This window comes from Spodoptera frugiperda, chromosome 21 (assembly GCF_023101765.2).
Source record: "Spodoptera frugiperda isolate SF20-4 chromosome 21, AGI-APGP_CSIRO_Sfru_2.0, whole genome shotgun sequence".
Classification (NCBI taxonomy): domain Eukaryota; kingdom Metazoa; phylum Arthropoda; class Insecta; order Lepidoptera; family Noctuidae; genus Spodoptera; species Spodoptera frugiperda.
In genome coordinates, this window is record NC_064232.1 from 236,282 (window position 1) to 258,953 (window position 22,672).

Sequence of the window (22,672 nt, forward strand, 5' to 3'; positions counted from 1 at the left end):
AGGAAGCTTCGAAAGAAGCGCTTTATGCCAAACCCGGTCGAAGGCTTTCGCCACGTCCAAGCTCACTGCCAACGCTTCCCCCTTAGACTCGATCGCCTGTGCCCAACGGTGTGTCAGGTAAACCAGAAGATCCCCAGCCGACCGACCTTTACGAAAACCGTATTGTCGGTCATTGAGTAGTTGGTGATCTTCTAGGTACCGCAAGAGCTGGCAGTTAATAATGGACTCCATTATTTTCGAGAAGAGGGAAGTTATGGCTATCGGTCTGTAGTTGGACGGATTTGTTCGATCGCCTTTTTTAGGGATCGGGTGGACCAAGGCCGTCTTCCAGGATTTCGGTACTACGCCTAAAAAGTAAGAGAGCCGAAAAAGACGTGTTAAAACTGGTGCCAACTCCGGAGCGCACATCTTTAACACAAGGGGTGGAATCCCGTCGGGCCCACTCGACTTTTGGACATCAAGGGACAGGAGCGCCAAACGTACCGAACGCTGGTGGAATCGGATATCTGGCATATGCCACCCACACCACGGCACGGCAGGCGGCCCACGCCCCCGTCATCCAGTGTCGAGTTGGACGCAAAGATTTTACCCAAAAGTTGGGCTTTAACCCTTGCGCCATGAGCCAACGAATCCCCCCCCATGTGCAGAGGTGGAAATGACGGCCTGCAGAAATTGCCTTCGATAGCTTTGGCGAGCGACCAGAACGCACGAGTTCCCGAAGGAAGGCGTTCAAGCTTCTCGCCAATTCTACCGATGTACTGAGACTTAGCCCCTGCAATAACTCTTTTGAAGGACTTGGAAGCAAAGTTATACTCCTTTTTAAAAGTGCTGGTATTTACATCCCGTGCCACCACCGCATCGGCCCAGGCTCGATAGGCTTCACGCTTCCTGCGTGAGGCCTTTCTGGAAGACGAATCAAACCAGGGCCGATACCTGCCACCGACAGGGACCAGAGAGGATGGGACGAACAGCTCCATCCCCTGTAGCACCACATCGGCGACAGAATCGGCAGCGGCGTTGGGATCATCCTGCAAGAAGCAAACCTGTCTCCAAGGATAGGATGCAAAAAAGGACCGCATCCCATCCCAGTCTGCCGACCTATAGTGCCATACGCGGCGAAGACGTGCATCTTCTAGACGCGGCGAGCGCGTCCAAGATACAGAGCTCCGGACGAGACAATGGTCCGATGAGCCTAGGGGAGCAACAACGGACACACTGTAGCCGTCCGGGTGAGAGGTCAGCAGAAGGTCCAACAGTGAAGGCCTCTGGTCTTCCACATCTGGGATGCGCGTAGGCGCGGTAACCAGCTGTGTCAGGCCAGAAGCAAGGGCTAGGTCGTGGACAGATCTCCCCGCGTGGTCAGTTCTACTAGAACCAAGCCAGTCGGCGTGGTGGGCGTTAAAATCGCCAAGTAGAACGACTTCTGCAGAGGGTATCTGCCCTTGTACAGAGTCTACAGCCGTCTGGATGTGTTCCATGAGTCGGTCAGTCTCGCTATCACCACTATGGGACCTGTATAGGCACGCATAGACACGGGGGTGGTCGTCGTTATCTACACGCAGCCATAAGATGGAGAGGTCCCTACCTTCAAGATTTCTGAGGCGACGAAAGCTGATATCGTCTCTAATGTACACGCACACCCCGGCCCTAGGCAAGAAGGAATGCTCCAGTCCATACCCAGGGTAGGTGAGGTACGATGTGTCCAACGGAGACGATATCTGCGTCTCAGTTAAAAAGAGCAAGGCGGGCTTTGCTGTCTCAAGATGGTAGTGGACAGCGTTAAGGTTGGAATGGATTCCCCTGATGTTGCAGAAGTCCACATTCAGCGTGGCAGGGGGTGCCGAAGTTATTTTGCTCTTGCCTCGAGCTGTAATGCGCGCAGTTTTGCCCCCCCCAGAGTACGATGTGGGGCGGCCTAGACGTCCACGCTCAGGGTGGTTGAACTCTGAGTATGGACGTCCAGAGAGGGATTCTCCAGTGTAGTTGGTACCCTCCTGGGGTAATCGAATTGAGTTGAACTGCGCCATTACATTACGTAGGGGGGATGGTGGGCCTCCGGTACCCTCACTCACTCGGTGAAACACTACGTGAACGTTGTTTCACACCGGTTTTCTGTGAGGCCGTGGTATTACTCCGGTCGAGCCGGCCCATTCGGCACTGCTGGGCCGGCTCCACCGGAGTCACAGCCTCAACGAAAACCGACGTGAAACAACGCGTGCGTTGTGTTTCGTTGTGTTAGTGAGGTTAACGAAGGCTCAAATACCTCCTTTCCCAACAAACCTTAAATTCTTAACTCCCAAAAGGCCGGCAACGCACTTGTGACGCCTTTGGTTTTTCGACTGTCCATGGGCGACAGCGATTGCTTACCATCAGATGATACGTCTGTTCATTTACCGGCTTATACCATTAAAAGAAACAGGTCATTAGTCATCACTCTGGCTTACGCACGAATACTGAAATGCTACTCAATTTTAAGTAGTACTTAAATATTGTGCTATCTCTATCATTTTATAAAGAATTGATAGTGACAGAACCACATTTGAGAGCGTCTTAAAATTGAGTGACGTTTGAATATTTGACCATAAGTCTCATTAAATAATTTTGCCTCTACCCTGGCCTATGTACTCTACCCTGTTTGTACTGTTACGGGGTGGGTCCGAATAGGCTAAGACTTTTAATTAATAGAAAGGTAATATGTATATTATCGTTGTTATTGCAATATGCTGATTTAGCAGAAAAATATGGGAAGCACGTGTTGCAGCGTTAGCTATTTATTATTATATACTTGTTAATCATGTTAATGTTATTTAATATACAATGTGATAGGGGTGAGACTTCTAACCCGTTAAGGCTGAGTACTACATCTAATTTTATCGACAAAAAAAATAATATGGGGGTTGAACCCCTAATTGAAAATATTGAAAAATAGTGATTTTTTCGGTAAAAATAATTCACAAATTATTTTTTTTTCTCACCAAAACATTATCAAACATATGAAAAAAGTAATGAATTAGTTAGCCAAGGTTATTAGGTACCGTTAGTCGTTTTTTTTTGTTTCTACGACGCATACAACCTTTGATATCAAAAAAAGTAAAAAATATATTAAAATAGCCATAACTTTTAGGGGAGGGGATTCGACCCCTTCGACCCCCGACTTTTATCAATAAAATTAGATGTAGTACTCAGCCTTAACGGGTTAGAAGTGTCACCCCTATCACATTGTATAGTAGTACGGTACCTATGGTGATGACGACGGCGAGCACCATGAAGGTGGAGTGCGCGGAGGGCACGAGGTCGGAGTGTACACTAGTATTCTGTGGGGGTACGGTACCTATGGTCATGACGACGGCGAGCACCATGAAGGTGGAGTGCGCGGAGGGCACGAGGTCGGAGTGTACACTAGTATTCTGTGGGGGTACGGTACCTATGGTCATGACGACGGCGAGCACCATGAAGGTGGAGTGCGCGGAGGGCACGAGGTCGGAGTGTACACTAGTATTCTGTGGGGGTACGGTACCTATGGTCATGACGACGGCGAGCACCATGAAGGTGGAGTGCGCGGAGGGCACGAGGTCGGAGTGTACACTAGTATTCTGTGGGGGTACGGTACCTATGGTCATGACGACGGCGAGCACCATGAAGGTGGAGTGCGCGGAGGGCACGAGGTCGGAGTGTACACTAGTATTCTGTGGGGGTACGGTACCTATGGTCATGACGACGGCGAGCACCATGAAGGTGGAGTGCGCGGAGGGCACGAGGTCGGAGTGTACACTAGTATTCTGTGGGGGTACGGTACCTATGGTCATGACGACGGCGAGCACCATGAAGGTGGAGTGCGCGGAGGGCACGAGGTCGGAGTGTACACTAGTATTCTGTGGGGGTACGGTACCTATGGTCATGACGACGGCGAGCACCATGAAGGTGGAGTGCGCGGAGGGCACGAGGTCGGAGTGTACACTAGTATTCTGTGGGGGTACGGTACCTATGGTCATGACGACGGCGAGCACCATGAAGGTGGAGTGCGCGGAGGGCACGAGGTCGGAGTGTACACTAGTATTCTGTGGGGGTACGGTACCTATGGTCATGACGACGGCGAGCACCATGAAGGTGGAGTGCGCGGAGGGCACGAGGTCGGAGTGTACACTAGTATTCTGTGGGGGTACGGTACCTATGGTCATGACGACGGCGAGCACCATGAAGGTGGAGTGCGCGGAGGGCACGAGGTCGGAGTGTACACTAGTATTCTGTGGGGGTACGGTACCTATGGTCATGACGACGGCGAGCACCATGAAGGTGGAGTGCGCGGAGGGCACGAGGTCGGAGTGTACACTAGTATTCTGTGGGGGTACGGTACCTATGGTCATGACGACGGCGAGCACCATGAAGGTGGAGTGCGCGGAGGGCACGAGGTCGGAGTGTACACTAGTATTCTGTGGGGGTACGGTACCTATGGTCATGACGACGGCGAGCACCATGAAGGTGGAGTGCGCGGAGGGCACGAGGTCGGAGTGCCGGTTCTGGTACAGCTTCACCATCACCAGCACCGCTATCACGTACATGAACGACGAGTCTGCAACCGAAACACATCATCATCATCAGCCGAGAGACGTCCACTGCTGAACAATGGCCTCCCCCAAGTGAAGTCAAGTCAAAGCATTTATTTCAATTAATCCTAAACTAGGCACTTTTGAAACGTCAAATTGAATTGTCCGTCAGTCTGTCTGTCAGTGAAGCTAGGTGCTCGTTCCAAAGTGTAGCTTCAAGAGAAAGAAACTCCATCGTTACTCTTTTTAAAAAAATGTTTTTTAAAATATCTCTGATACATTTCCCCTTAGTCAAAACACATAAATGACATAAAATATTTATCCCCGAAGGGGTAGGCGGAGGTGCACATTACGGCACGTAATGCCGCTATACAATGTACACCCACTTTTTACCATTTGTGTTAAAGTCGCATGTAATAGGGGGTGAGCATATTGTCATATACTGGGCACAATAGGCTAGTTTCCTACTAGTCAAATTCAATACTTTTTTTCGAAACGTCAAAAACGATATTTTCTATTAACTTTATATGGAATACTCTATTATGATGTCATCAAATTTTTACATCAAATAGCAGACTTATTTCTAGAAATGTAGCTACAAAAATCGAATAATTTTTGAATATTTTATTGTATTGAAAAATTGAAATAAATTATTTTTGACCGAGGATACTACCCAATTCCATGTTACTACTACGAAATTTTCGAAAAATGCTCAACAGTACTTTGTACGAATTAAACCTGAGACCCCTTATGCGACAGTTGCACTTGCGACTACTCGAGCAACAGGGGAATCGATATGAGTATTATTATAAGTGCGATAGAAAATTTATGCTAAATATTGAAAACAGAAAACCAAAAATATTAATTCTTTTGTAGGTACTTTTTCGTTTCAAAATGTCGAAAACAGCAAAATTAGACCGCAACAAACAAAAAATATATGACAATAAAAAACGAATACATACCGAACTGGAAGTTCATCTTGTTGGGACAGAGATGGTAGCAGCCGGACAGCAGCCCCTCCATCACCAGCGCCAGCCCCATGGAGTACAGCAGCCCGTAGTGCTGCGGGACGCCCATGTCCTGGACACGAGGGGGGAACATATTATACACAGCCCCATGGAGTACAGCAGCCCGTAGTGCTGCGGGACGCCCATGTCCTGGACACGAGGGGGAACATATTATACACAGCCCCATGGAGTACAGCAGCCCGTAGTGCTGCGGGACGCCCATGTCCTGGACACGAGGGGGGAACATATTATACACAGCCCCATGGAGTACAGCAGCCCGTAGTGCTGCGGGACGCCCATGTCCTGGACACGAGGGGGGAACATATTATACACAGCCCCATGGAGTACAGCAGCCCGTAGTGCTGCGGGACGCCCATGTCCTGGACACGAGGGGGAACATATTATACACAGCCCCATGGAGTACAGCAGCCCGTAGTGCTGCGGGACGCCCATGTCCTGGACACGAGGGGGAACATATTATACACAGCCCCATGGAGTACAGCAGCCCGTAGTGCTGCGGGACGCCCATGTCCTGGACACGAGGGGGAACATATTATACACAGCCCCATGGAGTACAGCAGCCCGTAGTGCTGCGGGACGCCCATGTCCTGGACACGAGGGGGAACATATTATACACAGCCCCATGGAGTACAGCAGCCCGTAGTGCTGCGGGACGCCCATGTCCTGGACACGAGGGGGAACATATTATACACAGCCCCATGGAGTACAGCAGCCCGTAGTGCTGCGGGACGCCCATGTCCTGGACACGAGGGGGAACATATTATACACAGCCCCATGGAGTACAGCAGCCCGTAGTGCTGCGGGACGCCCATGTCCTGGACACGAGGGGGAACATATTATACACAGCCCCATGGAGTACAGCAGCCCGTAGTGCTGCGGGACGCCCATGTCCTGGACACGAGGGGGAACATATTATACACAGCCCCATGGAGTACAGCAGCCCGTAGTGCTGCGGGACGCCCATGTCCTGGACACGAGGGGGAACATATTATACACAGCCCCATGGAGTACAGCAGCCCGTAGTGCTGCGGGACGCCCATGTCCTGGACACGAGGGGGAACATATTATACACAGCCCCATGGAGTACAGCAGCCCGTAGTGCTGCGGGACGCCCATGTCCTGGACACGAGGGGGAACATATTATACACAGCCCCATGGAGTACAGCAGCCCGTAGTGCTGCGGGACGCCCATGTCCTGGACACGAGGGGGAACATATTATACACAGCCCCATGGAGTACAGCAGCCCGTAGTGCTGCGGGACGCCCATGTCCTGGACACGAGGGGGAACATATTATACACAGCCCCATGGAGTACAGCAGCCCGTAGTGCTGCGGGACGCCCATGTCCTGGACACGAGGGGGAACATATTATACACAGCCCCATGGAGTACAGCAGCCCGTAGTGCTGCGGGACGCCCATGTCCTGGACACGAGGGGGAACATATTATACACAGCCCCATGGAGTACAGCAGCCCGTAGTGCTGCGGGACGCCCATGTCCTGGACACGAGGGGGGAACATATTATACACAGCCCCATGGAGTACAGCAGCCCGTAGTGCTGCGGGACGCCCATGTCCTGGACACGAGGGGGAACATATTATACACAGCCCCATGGAGTACAGCAGCCCGTAGTGCTGCGGGACGCCCATGTCCTGGACACGAGGGGGAACATATTATACACAGCCCCATGGAGTACAGCAGCCCGTAGTGCTGCGGGACGCCCATGTCCTGGACACGAGGGGGGAACATATTATACACAGCCCCATGGAGTACAGCAGCCCGTAGTGCTGCGGGACGCCCATGTCCTGGACACGAGGGGGGAACATATTATACACAGCCCCATGGAGTACAGCAGCCCGTAGTGCTGCGGGACGCCCATGTCCTGGACACGAGGGGGAACATATTATACACAGCCCCATGGAGTACAGCAGCCCGTAGTGCTGCGGGACGCCCATGTCCTGGACACGAGGGGGAACATATTATACACAGCCCCATGGAGTACAGCAGCCCGTAGTGCTGCGGGACGCCCATGTCCTGGACACGAGGGGGAACATATTATACACAGCCCCATGGAGTACAGCAGCCCGTAGTGCTGCGGGACGCCCATGTCCTGGACACGAGGGGGGAACATATTATACACAGCCCCATGGAGTACAGCAGCCCGTAGTGCTGCGGGACGCCCATGTCCTGGACACGAGGGGGGAACATATTATACACAGCCCCATGGAGTACAGCAGCCCGTAGTGCTGCGGGACGCCCATGTCCTGGACACGAGGGGGAACATATTATACACAGCCCCATGGAGTACAGCAGCCCGTAGTGCTGCGGGACGCCCATGTCCTGGACACGAGGGGGAACATATTATACACAGCCCCATGGAGTACAGCAGCCCGTAGTGCTGCGGGACGCCCATGTCCTGGACACGAGGGGGAACATATTATACACAGCCCCATGGAGTACAGCAGCCCGTAGTGCTGCGGGACGCCCATGTCCTGGACACGAGGGGGAACATATTATACACAGCCCCATGGAGTACAGCAGCCCGTAGTGCTGCGGGACGCCCATGTCCTGGACACGAGGGGGGAACATATTATACACAGCCCCATGGAGTACAGCAGCCCGTAGTGCTGCGGGACGCCCATGTCCTGGACACGAGGGGGGAACATATTATACACAGCCCCATGGAGTACAGCAGCCCGTAGTGCTGCGGGACGCCCATGTCCTGGACACGAGGGGGAACATATTATACACAGCCCCATGGAGTACAGCAGCCCGTAGTGCTGCGGGACGCCCATGTCCTGGACACGAGGGGGGAACATATTATACACAGCCCCATGGAGTACAGCAGCCCGTAGTGCTGCGGGACGCCCATGTCCTGGACACGAGGGGGAACATATTATACACAGCCCCATGGAGTACAGCAGCCCGTAGTGCTGCGGGACGCCCATGTCCTGGACACGAGGGGGAACATATTATACACAGCCCCATGGAGTACAGCAGCCCGTAGTGCTGCGGGACGCCCATGTCCTGGACACGAGGGGGGAACATATTATACACAGCCCCATGGAGTACAGCAGCCCGTAGTGCTGCGGGACGCCCATGTCCTGGACACGAGGGGGGAACATATTATACACAGCCCCATGGAGTACAGCAGCCCGTAGTGCTGCGGGACGCCCATGTCCTGGACACGAGGGGGAACATATTATACACAGCCCCATGGAGTACAGCAGCCCGTAGTGCTGCGGGACGCCCATGTCCTGGACACGAGGGGGAACATATTATACACAGCCCCATGGAGTACAGCAGCCCGTAGTGCTGCGGGACGCCCATGTCCTGGACACGAGGGGGGAACATATTATACACAGCCCCATGGAGTACAGCAGCCCGTAGTGCTGCGGGACGCCCATGTCCTGGACACGAGGGGGAACATATTATACACAGCCCCATGGAGTACAGCAGCCCGTAGTGCTGCGGGACGCCCATGTCCTGGACACGAGGGGGAACATATTATACACAGCCCCATGGAGTACAGCAGCCCGTAGTGCTGCGGGACGCCCATGTCCTGGACACGAGGGGGAACATATTATACACAGCCCCATGGAGTACAGCAGCCCGTAGTGCTGCGGGACGCCCATGTCCTGGACACGAGGGGGGAACATATTATACACAGCCCCATGGAGTACAGCAGCCCGTAGTGCTGCGGGACGCCCATGTCCTGGACACGAGGGGGAACATATTATACACAGCCCCATGGAGTACAGCAGCCCGTAGTGCTGCGGGACGCCCATGTCCTGGACACGAGGGGGAACATATTATACACAGCCCCATGGAGTACAGCAGCCCGTAGTGCTGCGGGACGCCCATGTCCTGGACACGAGGGGGGAACATATTATACACAGCCCCATGGAGTACAGCAGCCCGTAGTGCTGCGGGACGCCCATGTCCTGGACACGAGGGGGAACATATTATACACAGCCCCATGGAGTACAGCAGCCCGTAGTGCTGCGGGACGCCCATGTCCTGGACACGAGGGGGAACATATTATACACAGCCCCATGGAGTACAGCAGCCCGTAGTGCTGCGGGACGCCCATGTCCTGGACACGAGGGGGAACATATTATACACAGCCCCATGGAGTACAGCAGCCCGTAGTGCTGCGGGACGCCCATGTCCTGGACACGAGGGGGAACATATTATACACAGCCCCATGGAGTACAGCAGCCCGTAGTGCTGCGGGACGCCCATGTCCTGGACACGAGGGGGAACATATTATACACAGCCCCATGGAGTACAGCAGCCCGTAGTGCTGCGGGACGCCCATGTCCTGGACACGAGGGGGAACATATTATACACAGCCCCATGGAGTACAGCAGCCCGTAGTGCTGCGGGACGCCCATGTCCTGGACACGAGGGGGAACATATTATACACAGCCCCATGGAGTACAGCAGCCCGTAGTGCTGCGGGACGCCCATGTCCTGGACACGAGGGGGAACATATTATACACAGCCCCATGGAGTACAGCAGCCCGTAGTGCTGCGGGACGCCCATGTCCTGGACACGAGGGGGAACATATTATACACAGCCCCATGGAGTACAGCAGCCCGTAGTGCTGCGGGACGCCCATGTCCTGGACACGAGGGGGAACATATTATACACAGCCCCATGGAGTACAGCAGCCCGTAGTGCTGCGGGACGCCCATGTCCTGGACACGAGGGGGAACATATTATACACAGCCCCATGGAGTACAGCAGCCCGTAGTGCTGCGGGACGCCCATGTCCTGGACACGAGGGGGAACATATTATACACAGCCCCATGGAGTACAGCAGCCCGTAGTGCTGCGGGACGCCCATGTCCTGGACACGAGGGGGAACATATTATACACAGCCCCATGGAGTACAGCAGCCCGTAGTGCTGCGGGACGCCCATGTCCTGGACACGAGGGGGAACATATTATACACAGCCCCATGGAGTACAGCAGCCCGTAGTGCTGCGGGACGCCCATGTCCTGGACACGAGGGGGAACATATTATACACAGCCCCATGGAGTACAGCAGCCCGTAGTGCTGCGGGACGCCCATGTCCTGGACACGAGGGGGGAACATATTATACACAGCCCCATGGAGTACAGCAGCCCGTAGTGCTGCGGGACGCCCATGTCCTGGACACGAGGGGGGAACATATTATACACAGCCCCATGGAGTACAGCAGCCCGTAGTGCTGCGGGACGCCCATGTCCTGGACACGAGGGGGAACATATTATACACAGCCCCATGGAGTACAGCAGCCCGTAGTGCTGCGGGACGCCCATGTCCTGGACACGAGGGGGAACATATTATACACAGCCCCATGGAGTACAGCAGCCCGTAGTGCTGCGGGACGCCCATGTCCTGGACACGAGGGGGAACATATTATACACAGCCCCATGGAGTACAGCAGCCCGTAGTGCTGCGGGACGCCCATGTCCTGGACACGAGGGGGGAACATATTATACACAGCCCCATGGAGTACAGCAGCCCGTAGTGCTGCGGGACGCCCATGTCCTGGACACGAGGGGGAACATATTATACACAGCCCCATGGAGTACAGCAGCCCGTAGTGCTGCGGGACGCCCATGTCCTGGACACGAGGGGGAACATATTATACACAGCCCCATGGAGTACAGCAGCCCGTAGTGCTGCGGGACGCCCATGTCCTGGACACGAGGGGGGAACATATTATACACAGCCCCATGGAGTACAGCAGCCCGTAGTGCTGCGGGACGCCCATGTCCTGGACACGAGGGGGAACATATTATACACAGCCCCATGGAGTACAGCAGCCCGTAGTGCTGCGGGACGCCCATGTCCTGGACACGAGGGGGAACATATTATACACAGCCCCATGGAGTACAGCAGCCCGTAGTGCTGCGGGACGCCCATGTCCTGGACACGAGGGGGAACATATTATACACAGCCCCATGGAGTACAGCAGCCCGTAGTGCTGCGGGACGCCCATGTCCTGGACACGAGGGGGAACATATTATACACAGCCCCATGGAGTACAGCAGCCCGTAGTGCTGCGGGACGCCCATGTCCTGGACACGAGGGGGAACATATTATACACAGCCCCATGGAGTACAGCAGCCCGTAGTGCTGCGGGACGCCCATGTCCTGGACACGAGGGGGAACATATTATACACAGCCCCATGGAGTACAGCAGCCCGTAGTGCTGCGGGACGCCCATGTCCTGGACACGAGGGGGAACATATTATACACAGCCCCATGGAGTACAGCAGCCCGTAGTGCTGCGGGACGCCCATGTCCTGGACACGAGGGGGAACATATTATACACAGCCCCATGGAGTACAGCAGCCCGTAGTGCTGCGGGACGCCCATGTCCTGGACACGAGGGGGAACATATTATACACAGCCCCATGGAGTACAGCAGCCCGTAGTGCTGCGGGACGCCCATGTCCTGGACACGAGGGGGAACATATTATACACAGCCCCATGGAGTACAGCAGCCCGTAGTGCTGCGGGACGCCCATGTCCTGGACACGAGGGGGAACATATTATACACAGCCCCATGGAGTACAGCAGCCCGTAGTGCTGCGGGACGCCCATGTCCTGGACACGAGGGGGGAACATATTATACACAGCCCCATGGAGTACAGCAGCCCGTAGTGCTGCGGGACGCCCATGTCCTGGACACGAGGGGGGAACATATTATACACAGCCCCATGGAGTACAGCAGCCCGTAGTGCTGCGGGACGCCCATGTCCTGGACACGAGGGGGGAACATATTATACACAGCCCCATGGAGTACAGCAGCCCGTAGTGCTGCGGGACGCCCATGTCCTGGACACGAGGGGGAACATATTATACACAGCCCCATGGAGTACAGCAGCCCGTAGTGCTGCGGGACGCCCATGTCCTGGACACGAGGGGGGAACATATTATACACAGCCCCATGGAGTACAGCAGCCCGTAGTGCTGCGGGACGCCCATGTCCTGGACACGAGGGGGGAACATATTATACACAGCCCCATGGAGTACAGCAGCCCGTAGTGCTGCGGGACGCCCATGTCCTGGACACGAGGGGGAACATATTATACACAGCCCCATGGAGTACAGCAGCCCGTAGTGCTGCGGGACGCCCATGTCCTGGACACGAGGGGGAACATATTATACACAGCCCCATGGAGTACAGCAGCCCGTAGTGCTGCGGGACGCCCATGTCCTGGACACGAGGGGGAACATATTATACACAGCCCCATGGAGTACAGCAGCCCGTAGTGCTGCGGGACGCCCATGTCCTGGACACGAGGGGGAACATATTATACACAGCCCCATGGAGTACAGCAGCCCGTAGTGCTGCGGGACGCCCATGTCCTGGACACGAGGGGGAACATATTATACACAGCCCCATGGAGTACAGCAGCCCGTAGTGCTGCGGGACGCCCATGTCCTGGACACGAGGGGGAACATATTATACACAGCCCCATGGAGTACAGCAGCCCGTAGTGCTGCGGGACGCCCATGTCCTGGACACGAGGGGGGAACATATTATACACAGCCCCATGGAGTACAGCAGCCCGTAGTGCTGCGGGACGCCCATGTCCTGGACACGAGGGGGGAACATATTATACACAGCCCCATGGAGTACAGCAGCCCGTAGTGCTGCGGGACGCCCATGTCCTGGACACGAGGGGGAACATATTATACACAGCCCCATGGAGTACAGCAGCCCGTAGTGCTGCGGGACGCCCATGTCCTGGACACGAGGGGGAACATATTATACACAGCCCCATGGAGTACAGCAGCCCGTAGTGCTGCGGGACGCCCATGTCCTGGACACGAGGGGGAACATATTATACACAGCCCCATGGAGTACAGCAGCCCGTAGTGCTGCGGGACGCCCATGTCCTGGACACGAGGGGGAACATATTATACACAGCCCCATGGAGTACAGCAGCCCGTAGTGCTGCGGGACGCCCATGTCCTGGACACGAGGGGGAACATATTATACACAGCCCCATGGAGTACAGCAGCCCGTAGTGCTGCGGGACGCCCATGTCCTGGACACGAGGGGGAACATATTATACACAGCCCCATGGAGTACAGCAGCCCGTAGTGCTGCGGGACGCCCATGTCCTGGACACGAGGGGGAACATATTATACACAGCCCCATGGAGTACAGCAGCCCGTAGTGCTGCGGGACGCCCATGTCCTGGACACGAGGGGGAACATATTATACACAGCCCCATGGAGTACAGCAGCCCGTAGTGCTGCGGGACGCCCATGTCCTGGACACGAGGGGGAACATATTATACACAGCCCCATGGAGTACAGCAGCCCGTAGTGCTGCGGGACGCCCATGTCCTGGACACGAGGGGGGAACATATTATACACAGCCCCATGGAGTACAGCAGCCCGTAGTGCTGCGGGACGCCCATGTCCTGGACACGAGGGGGAACATATTATACACAGCCCCATGGAGTACAGCAGCCCGTAGTGCTGCGGGACGCCCATGTCCTGGACACGAGGGGGGAACATATTATACACAGCCCCATGGAGTACAGCAGCCCGTAGTGCTGCGGGACGCCCATGTCCTGGACACGAGGGGGAACATATTATACACAGCCCCATGGAGTACAGCAGCCCGTAGTGCTGCGGGACGCCCATGTCCTGGACACGAGGGGGGAACATATTATACACAGCCCCATGGAGTACAGCAGCCCGTAGTGCTGCGGGACGCCCATGTCCTGGACACGAGGGGGGAACATATTATACACAGCCCCATGGAGTACAGCAGCCCGTAGTGCTGCGGGACGCCCATGTCCTGGACACGAGGGGGGAACATATTATACACAGCCCCATGGAGTACAGCAGCCCGTAGTGCTGCGGGACGCCCATGTCCTGGACACGAGGGGGAACATATTATACACAGCCCCATGGAGTACAGCAGCCCGTAGTGCTGCGGGACGCCCATGTCCTGGACACGAGGGGGGAACATATTATACACAGCCCCATGGAGTACAGCAGCCCGTAGTGCTGCGGGACGCCCATGTCCTGGACACGAGGGGGAACATATTATACACAGCCCCATGGAGTACAGCAGCCCGTAGTGCTGCGGGACGCCCATGTCCTGGACACGAGGGGGAACATATTATACACAGCCCCATGGAGTACAGCAGCCCGTAGTGCTGCGGGACGCCCATGTCCTGGACACGAGGGGGAACATATTATACACAGCCCCATGGAGTACAGCAGCCCGTAGTGCTGCGGGACGCCCATGTCCTGGACACGAGGGGGAACATATTATACACAGCCCCATGGAGTACAGCAGCCCGTAGTGCTGCGGGACGCCCATGTCCTGGACACGAGGGGGAACATATTATACACAGCCCCATGGAGTACAGCAGCCCGTAGTGCTGCGGGACGCCCATGTCCTGGACACGAGGGGGGAACATATTATACACAGCCCCATGGAGTACAGCAGCCCGTAGTGCTGCGGGACGCCCATGTCCTGGACACGAGGGGGAACATATTATACACAGCCCCATGGAGTACAGCAGCCCGTAGTGCTGCGGGACGCCCATGTCCTGGACACGAGGGGGAACATATTATACACAGCCCCATGGAGTACAGCAGCCCGTAGTGCTGCGGGACGCCCATGTCCTGGACACGAGGGGGAACATATTATACACAGCCCCATGGAGTACAGCAGCCCGTAGTGCTGCGGGACGCCCATGTCCTGGACACGAGGGGGGAACATATTATACACAGCCCCATGGAGTACAGCAGCCCGTAGTGCTGCGGGACGCCCATGTCCTGGACACGAGGGGGAACATATTATACACAGCCCCATGGAGTACAGCAGCCCGTAGTGCTGCGGGACGCCCATGTCCTGGACACGAGGGGGAACATATTATACACAGCCCCATGGAGTACAGCAGCCCGTAGTGCTGCGGGACGCCCATGTCCTGGACACGAGGGGGAACATATTATACACAGCCCCATGGAGTACAGCAGCCCGTAGTGCTGCGGGACGCCCATGTCCTGGACACGAGGGGGGAACATATTATACACAGCCCCATGGAGTACAGCAGCCCGTAGTGCTGCGGGACGCCCATGTCCTGGACACGAGGGGGAACATATTATACACAGCCCCATGGAGTACAGCAGCCCGTAGTGCTGCGGGACGCCCATGTCCTGGACACGAGGGGGAACATATTATACACAGCCCCATGGAGTACAGCAGCCCGTAGTGCTGCGGGACGCCCATGTCCTGGACACGAGGGGGAACATATTATACACAGCCCCATGGAGTACAGCAGCCCGTAGTGCTGCGGGACGCCCATGTCCTGGACACGAGGGGGAACATATTATACACAGCCCCATGGAGTACAGCAGCCCGTAGTGCTGCGGGACGCCCATGTCCTGGACACGAGGGGGGAACATATTATACACAGCCCCATGGAGTACAGCAGCCCGTAGTGCTGCGGGACGCCCATGTCCTGGACACGAGGGGGAACATATTATACACAGCCCCATGGAGTACAGCAGCCCGTAGTGCTGCGGGACGCCCATGTCCTGGACACGAGGGGGAACATATTATACACAGCCCCATGGAGTACAGCAGCCCGTAGTGCTGCGGGACGCCCATGTCCTGGACACGAGGGGGAACATATTATACACAGCCCCATGGAGTACAGCAGCCCGTAGTGCTGCGGGACGCCCATGTCCTGGACACGAGGGGGGAACATATTATACACAGCCCCATGGAGTACAGCAGCCCGTAGTGCTGCGGGACGCCCATGTCCTGGACACGAGGGGGAACATATTATACACAGCCCCATGGAGTACAGCAGCCCGTAGTGCTGCGGGACGCCCATGTCCTGGACACGAGGGGGAACATATTATACACAGCCCCATGGAGTACAGCAGCCCGTAGTGCTGCGGGACGCCCATGTCCTGGACACGAGGGGGAACATATTATACACAGCCCCATGGAGTACAGCAGCCCGTAGTGCTGCGGGACGCCCATGTCCTGGACACGAGGGGGAACATATTATACACAGCCCCATGGAGTACAGCAGCCCGTAGTGCTGCGGGACGCCCATGTCCTGGACACGAGGGGGAACATATTATACACAGCCCCATGGAGTACAGCAGCCCGTAGTGCTGCGGGACGCCCATGTCCTGGACACGAGGGGGAACATATTATACACAGCCCCATGGAGTACAGCAGCCCGTAGTGCTGCGGGACGCCCATGTCCTGGACACGAGGGGGAACATATTATACACAGCCCCATGGAGTACAGCAGCCCGTAGTGCTGCGGGACGCCCATGTCCTGGACACGAGGGGGACATATTATACACAGCCCCATGGAGTACAGCAGCCCAGTGCTGCGGGACGACACATGTCCTGGACACGATGACGAGGAGACATATTATACACAGCCACATGAGTACAGCAGCCCGTAGTGCTGCGGGACGCACATTGACGTCGACGAACAAACGACGGATGGTCAGAAACATATTATAGCACAGTATTTTCTTTGAAATCGGGTACAGCACGTATCACCTGATGGTAAGCAATCGCTGCCGCCCATGGACACTTGAAACACCAGAACAAATGCGTTGCCGGCCTTTTGGGGTTAGAAATTTAAGGATTGATGGCGACTCGGGGATTTGGAAGATTGGTAATTGGGCCTCCAGTAACCTCACTCACACAACGTAACACAACGCAAGCGTTGTTTCACGTCGGTTTTCTGCTCGGCCGTGGTATCACTCCGGTCGAGCCGGCCCAGCAGTGCTGAAGCATGGCTCTCCCACACTTAAAAGGAGGGTTGGAGATCACAGTTAAAAAGGTTCAGGTTTATCAGAGAGCACTGACAACCTGCCATCGGGTATAACACACTCATGTGAAGAGATAAGTTGCTCACAACTTATAATCTACCCTGCTGTCACTACATCAAGTTACAATCAATAATACACTTTACCACTAAAGCAATACAGTCTATAATGGCCCACCTGCGGCTTCCCCCGGTTCCTGAGCTGGCGGTGGCACACGATAATACACTCTATGTCTATAGCAATAGAGTCTAAAACTGCCCACCTGCGGCTTCCCCCGGTTCCTGAGCTGGCGGTGGCGGACCTGGGCCATGAAGACCAGCCCCAGCACCACGTAGCCCACGTTGGAGTACACGCGACAATACACTCTATCCCTATAGCAATAGAGTCTATAATGGCTCACCTGCGGCTTCCCCCGGTTCCTGAGCTGGCGGTGGCGGACCTGGGCCATGAAGACCAGCCCCAGCACCACGTAGCCCACGTTGGAGTACACGCGATAATACACTCTATGTCTATAGCAATACAGTCTATAATGGCCCACCTGCGGCTTCCCCCGGTTCCTGAGCTGGCGGTGGCGGACCTGGGCCATGAAGACCAGGCCCAGCACCACGTAGCCCACGTTGGAGTACACGCGATAATACACTCTATGTCTACAGCAATACAGTCTACAATGGCCCACCTGCGGCTTCCCCCGGTTCCTGAGCTGGCGGTGGCGGACCTGGGCCATGAAGACCAGGCCCAGCACCACGTAGCCCACGTTGGAGTACACGCGATAATACACTCTATGTCTATAGCAATACAGTCTATAATGGCCCACCTGCGGCTTCCCCGGTTCCTGAGCTGGCGGTGGCGGACCTGGGCCATGAAGACCAGCCCCAGCACCACGTAGCCCACGTTGGAGTACACGCGATAATACACTCTATGTCTATAGCAATACAGTCTATAATGGCCCACCTGCGGCTTCCCCCGGTTCCTGAGCTGGCGGTGGCGGACCTGGGCCATGAAGACCAGCCCCAGCACCACGTAGCCCACGTTGGAGTACACGCGATAATACACTCTATGTCTATAGCAATACAGTCTATAATGGCCCACCTGCGGCTTCCCCCGGTTCCTGAGCTGGCGGTGGCGGACCTGGGCCATGAAGACCAGGCCCAGCACCACGTAGCCCACGTTGGAGTACACGCGATAATACACTCTATGTCTATAGCAATACAGTCTATAATGGCCCACCTGCGGCTTCCCCCGGTTCCTGAGCTGGCGGTGGCGGACCTGGGCCATGAAGACCAGGCCCAGCACCACGTAGCCCACGTTGGAGTACACGCGATAATACACTCTATGTCTATAGCAATACAGTCTATAATGGCCCACCTGCGGCTTCCCCCGGTTCCTGAGCTGGCGGTGGCGGACCTGGGCCATGAAGACCAGCCCCAGCACCACGTAGCCCACGTTGGAGTACACGCGATAATACACTCTATGTCTATAGCAATACAGTCTATAATGGCCCACCTGCGGCTTCCCCCGGTTCCTGAGCTGGCGGTGGCGGACCTGGGCCATGAAGACCAGGCCCAGCACCACGTAGCCCACGTTGGAGTACACGTGGTTGAAGTCCGACAGGAACCCCAGCGGGTGCGCGCACAGGAAGTTGTAGTAGCACAGGTCCTGGTCGCCCGTCTGGAATACCATCTGCAAAGGGGGAAAGGGGGGTTAGGTAGTTATTTTTTGTTGGTTGATGAGGTGGAAACTATCGTTTTCTTTTTCTCCTCTCTCGAATAATATCTTCTGATATATTTCGTTGCGGGATCCAAGATAGTTTTCATGTCCCTGGGACGTTGGACTTCAGTGTTCCGGTGTTTGCATGGTTCTGTCTACTGTAGATCCTAGTGCACAGGAGTATAGCGAGCTTGCCCACAAGAAAAAGTCATTTTTTGGCAAAAGGGGTGAAGGGAAGCTGATGTAAAATTCATTTCCTGCCTTCTTTTGTAGTAAAATTAGCATTATTCTCAAGATTTTTTACCTGACTCAGGAATCGAACTCAAAATAACACAGATTCGAAGAGACCAACCAATCAACTAATAAAGCAGTCAAATTACATCCATATCATTTAGTTGGTTTCGCAACGATCCCCATCTCTTTTATTGAGCAATGCTATTATAAGTCCCACATGTGACTTGAAACTAGTCAAGGTACCTCGTCAAACAGTTATGAAGTTAAATAACAATTTATATTCAACAGAAGAATTTGTTTATTTGAACGCCCTAATCTCCGAAACTACTGGATCGAATTGGATAATTCTTTTTGTATTGTATAGTCCATTTATCGAGGAAGGCTATAGACTAACGGCCAATTTCAATCACCTATCTATCTGTAGATTTGCCTACTAGAGATAGTATTTTGATTTGTATGGAGCTTATGTCAAAATACTATCTCTAGTAGGCAACTCTACAGATAGATAGGTTATTGAAACTGGCCATAAGCCAGTACGTACCCTCTGGTATGTGAAGAGTAGTTGTACGACGGGCAACGCATACACCACGGCCACCGTCAGCGCGCCCCAGAAGTATCTGCAAGCAGTCATACAATATTGAGTCAAGTGACACCCACCACACTAGAGGAGTTACTAGTGTGTTGTTGTTGTCATTAGTTGTGATGTTATGAATTAAGGATGTTAGCATTGGCCCTCAACCTTGATGGCTTAGTATGAGTTTGTTTTAAGTTTAACGAGATCGAAACGAGAGCGCGTTCGACGCTTTGATTGGTTGGCTTATTTTCGCCGGCCAATCAGAGCGCGCGAACGCGCTTTCGCTTCGTTTACGTTAAATGTTAAGATTTGATCCGCCTTTGTATGTATAAGTATATGTTATTATTGCCAAGAGGTTTAAAAATACATCTGATGGTGCCCCGTATGTCGGAGTCGATCTAGGTGTTATTGTAATAAATATAGTACTATAATGAGTATACAAAAAAGTTTCTTCGGGAAAGTTGTTTGTACCGGTCATAGGTCATAGGGCTGATGCCTCTGTGCGGACTCCTAGCGGGTTTACCGGTGCTCCGACTCGAAAAGCAGGAGTAGGAACGGGGTGGTGTTTAGTCAGTAAGAGTCTGACACTCCTCTCATCGCCGGTGGCGAAGGGAAGTCAAGGGATCATGTCCCCCCCCCTTAAAAACTTCTATATATGTGTAAGTATATGTATGTATGTACGTCTGCCTCACCTGTCGGACCTCCTGGCCTGCGTCTCCAGCGGGGCCCGCGTCAGCTTCTGCACCGTCAGCGGGTGCGAGTGGGACCACTTGTCGTCTGCCAGTCATCATACATTATATTATCATACATTATACGTACGTCATATGTCGTCATACGACATATGTTATCTACATTATACTTCTCTAGAAGGTTATCCTTAAAGGGGGTCAGTAACATGCTATAACGACGAGAGAACTGTTAAATTTGTATCAAAACAATATTACTAATTACTATTTTAACAGTATTACATTACTTGTGTTCCTACAACAACATTGTTTACTAAAATGGAACGTTAAAATTGTATGTTGTGTAAATTGGAACGTTTTTTCAATATATTTTTTTAGTCTGTGCCGAGTACTCTGTAGTTTTATTAAGAACTGAATCGATTTTAATTAAGATTCTTTTAGTTTTGTTATTACATAGAACTGATTCAAAAAAATCTCAGCTATTCTATCCGTGATGGGTGTCTATGGATAGGACTTTAAAATAATACATTAAGGTTCCTTATAACCATTTTAAGTCAAAATCAATTGTTTAGATCGACGCAAATATAACTTTGTCGTTCATACAAACACTATGTAAAACCAAGTTATTTTATAACTTTTGTATTATGTCATCTACTTGCTGCTACGGAACCCTTCATGGGCGAGTCCGACTCGCACTTGGCCAGTTTTTTAATAGATTGATTCAAGAGAAACGTTTATAACTTCGAATTTAACGCGTGGAAAGCCACGGGCAAAAGCTAGCTAATTTATATTAAAGGATTTAGATCTCTACTTACCCGCAATTCCGATCTCATCATCATCACTATCCTGTAGTATGGGCGCGGTATCGGCTGCGCCGGCGCCGCTCCCCTCGCCCGACGTCGACGCATGCGCTATGGGCTCCGACTCCACTATCACTACTGTTTCTGTGGAGTACAAGAATATAGGTTTTATTTTAGAGACGGTAAGGTTTAGTTTGCATTGAAGTTGTATTAGAGGGCTGATAGTATAGTATTTTTTATCCATGTTTATTCACATGTGCGATGTAAGATTTGTGACGTCATCCGTTGATTTGTGCGTCGATTATCTATATGCGACTTCTGTCTTCTGTCACTCGTCATGTGTCGATACAGCTCTAACAAATAGTTCCAGTAGTCTGTAGCTGTAGAAAATTTACTATTGTATCATGTTATCACTATTTTACTGGGTTTAAAAGTTGGAAATTCTCTTCTTGTCTCTATTTATCTGTCTGTTATCTGTGTACCTACCAATGAGTAATACACAGCCCACTCACCACTTCATTTCCGGAGCTGCAGACTACCTAGCGAATTAACCGGGGAACCGGCTCGAAAAGCAGGAGTAGGAACGTGGTGATTTTAGTCAGTAAGAGTCTGATACTCCCTCTCGCCTCGCTCAAGGCGGGAGCAGGCATTGGATGACTTTCCCCCCTCAAAAAAAAAAAAGGTTTGTTGGGGGATTGGGGATTGGGAAGATTGGAAAAGGGGGTTAATTAATACTCCGGTAACCAAAAGTCAAAGTCAAAAGTCAAAATTATTTATTTCAATTAGACCAGGAAGGCACTTTTGAACGTCAAAGCAAATAAAATAATATTAATAATGTCAGTCTGTCGGTCAGTCCTCTAGTGAAGCTATTTGCTCGTTCCAAAGTGTAGATTCCTATGGAGAAGAACGAGCAAGAAACTCCATAGGTTACTCTTTTCCAATCAGTTTCACAATACAATTCATGGTTACATTGTTTCGATTGCTTCAACTATGTGAGAACAATGTAAAACTAATATTTAGTCAAAGTGATAGAAAAAGAAAATAACCCTGAGGACAATAATCTTAATGCAGTCTGGAGCTGACCAGTCCCAGTTGACAGCGCCCGTTCACGAACATGACACGTACACCAGCACCGCCCAACTCAACCATGTTGCAGGGAATCGAGCGATCCAATGCCCGTGCCACCGCCAATGAGACCCTTGAGTGAGCATGACAACTCCAAGCTGACACAAGTGCATTCTACTAGTCTAATACAG

The 22,672-nt window shown here is 53.4% G+C and overlaps 1 protein-coding gene across 50 annotated transcripts in view; it reads right to left on the bottom strand.

Annotated features, from left to right (window-relative positions):
* The window catches only part of LOC118280242 (SID1 transmembrane family member 1), a 45,671-nt gene that overhangs the window by 11,194 nt on the left and 11,805 nt on the right, over nt 1-22,672 (bottom strand). For all 50 annotated transcript variants that reach the window (XM_050702169.1, XM_050702168.1, XM_050702167.1 and 47 more), the window contains exons 11-16: nt 21,432-21,560; nt 20,623-20,707; nt 19,898-19,973; nt 18,919-19,095; nt 5,507-5,624; nt 4,355-4,570 (exon numbers count right to left, since the gene is read on the bottom strand). In XM_050702169.1, the coding sequence (XP_050558126.1) occupies nt 4,355-4,570; nt 5,507-5,624; nt 18,919-19,095; nt 19,898-19,973; nt 20,623-20,707; nt 21,432-21,560 (801 nt within the window). The remainder of the gene's footprint in view (nt 1-4,354; nt 4,571-5,506; nt 5,625-18,918; nt 19,096-19,897; nt 19,974-20,622; nt 20,708-21,431; nt 21,561-22,672) is intronic.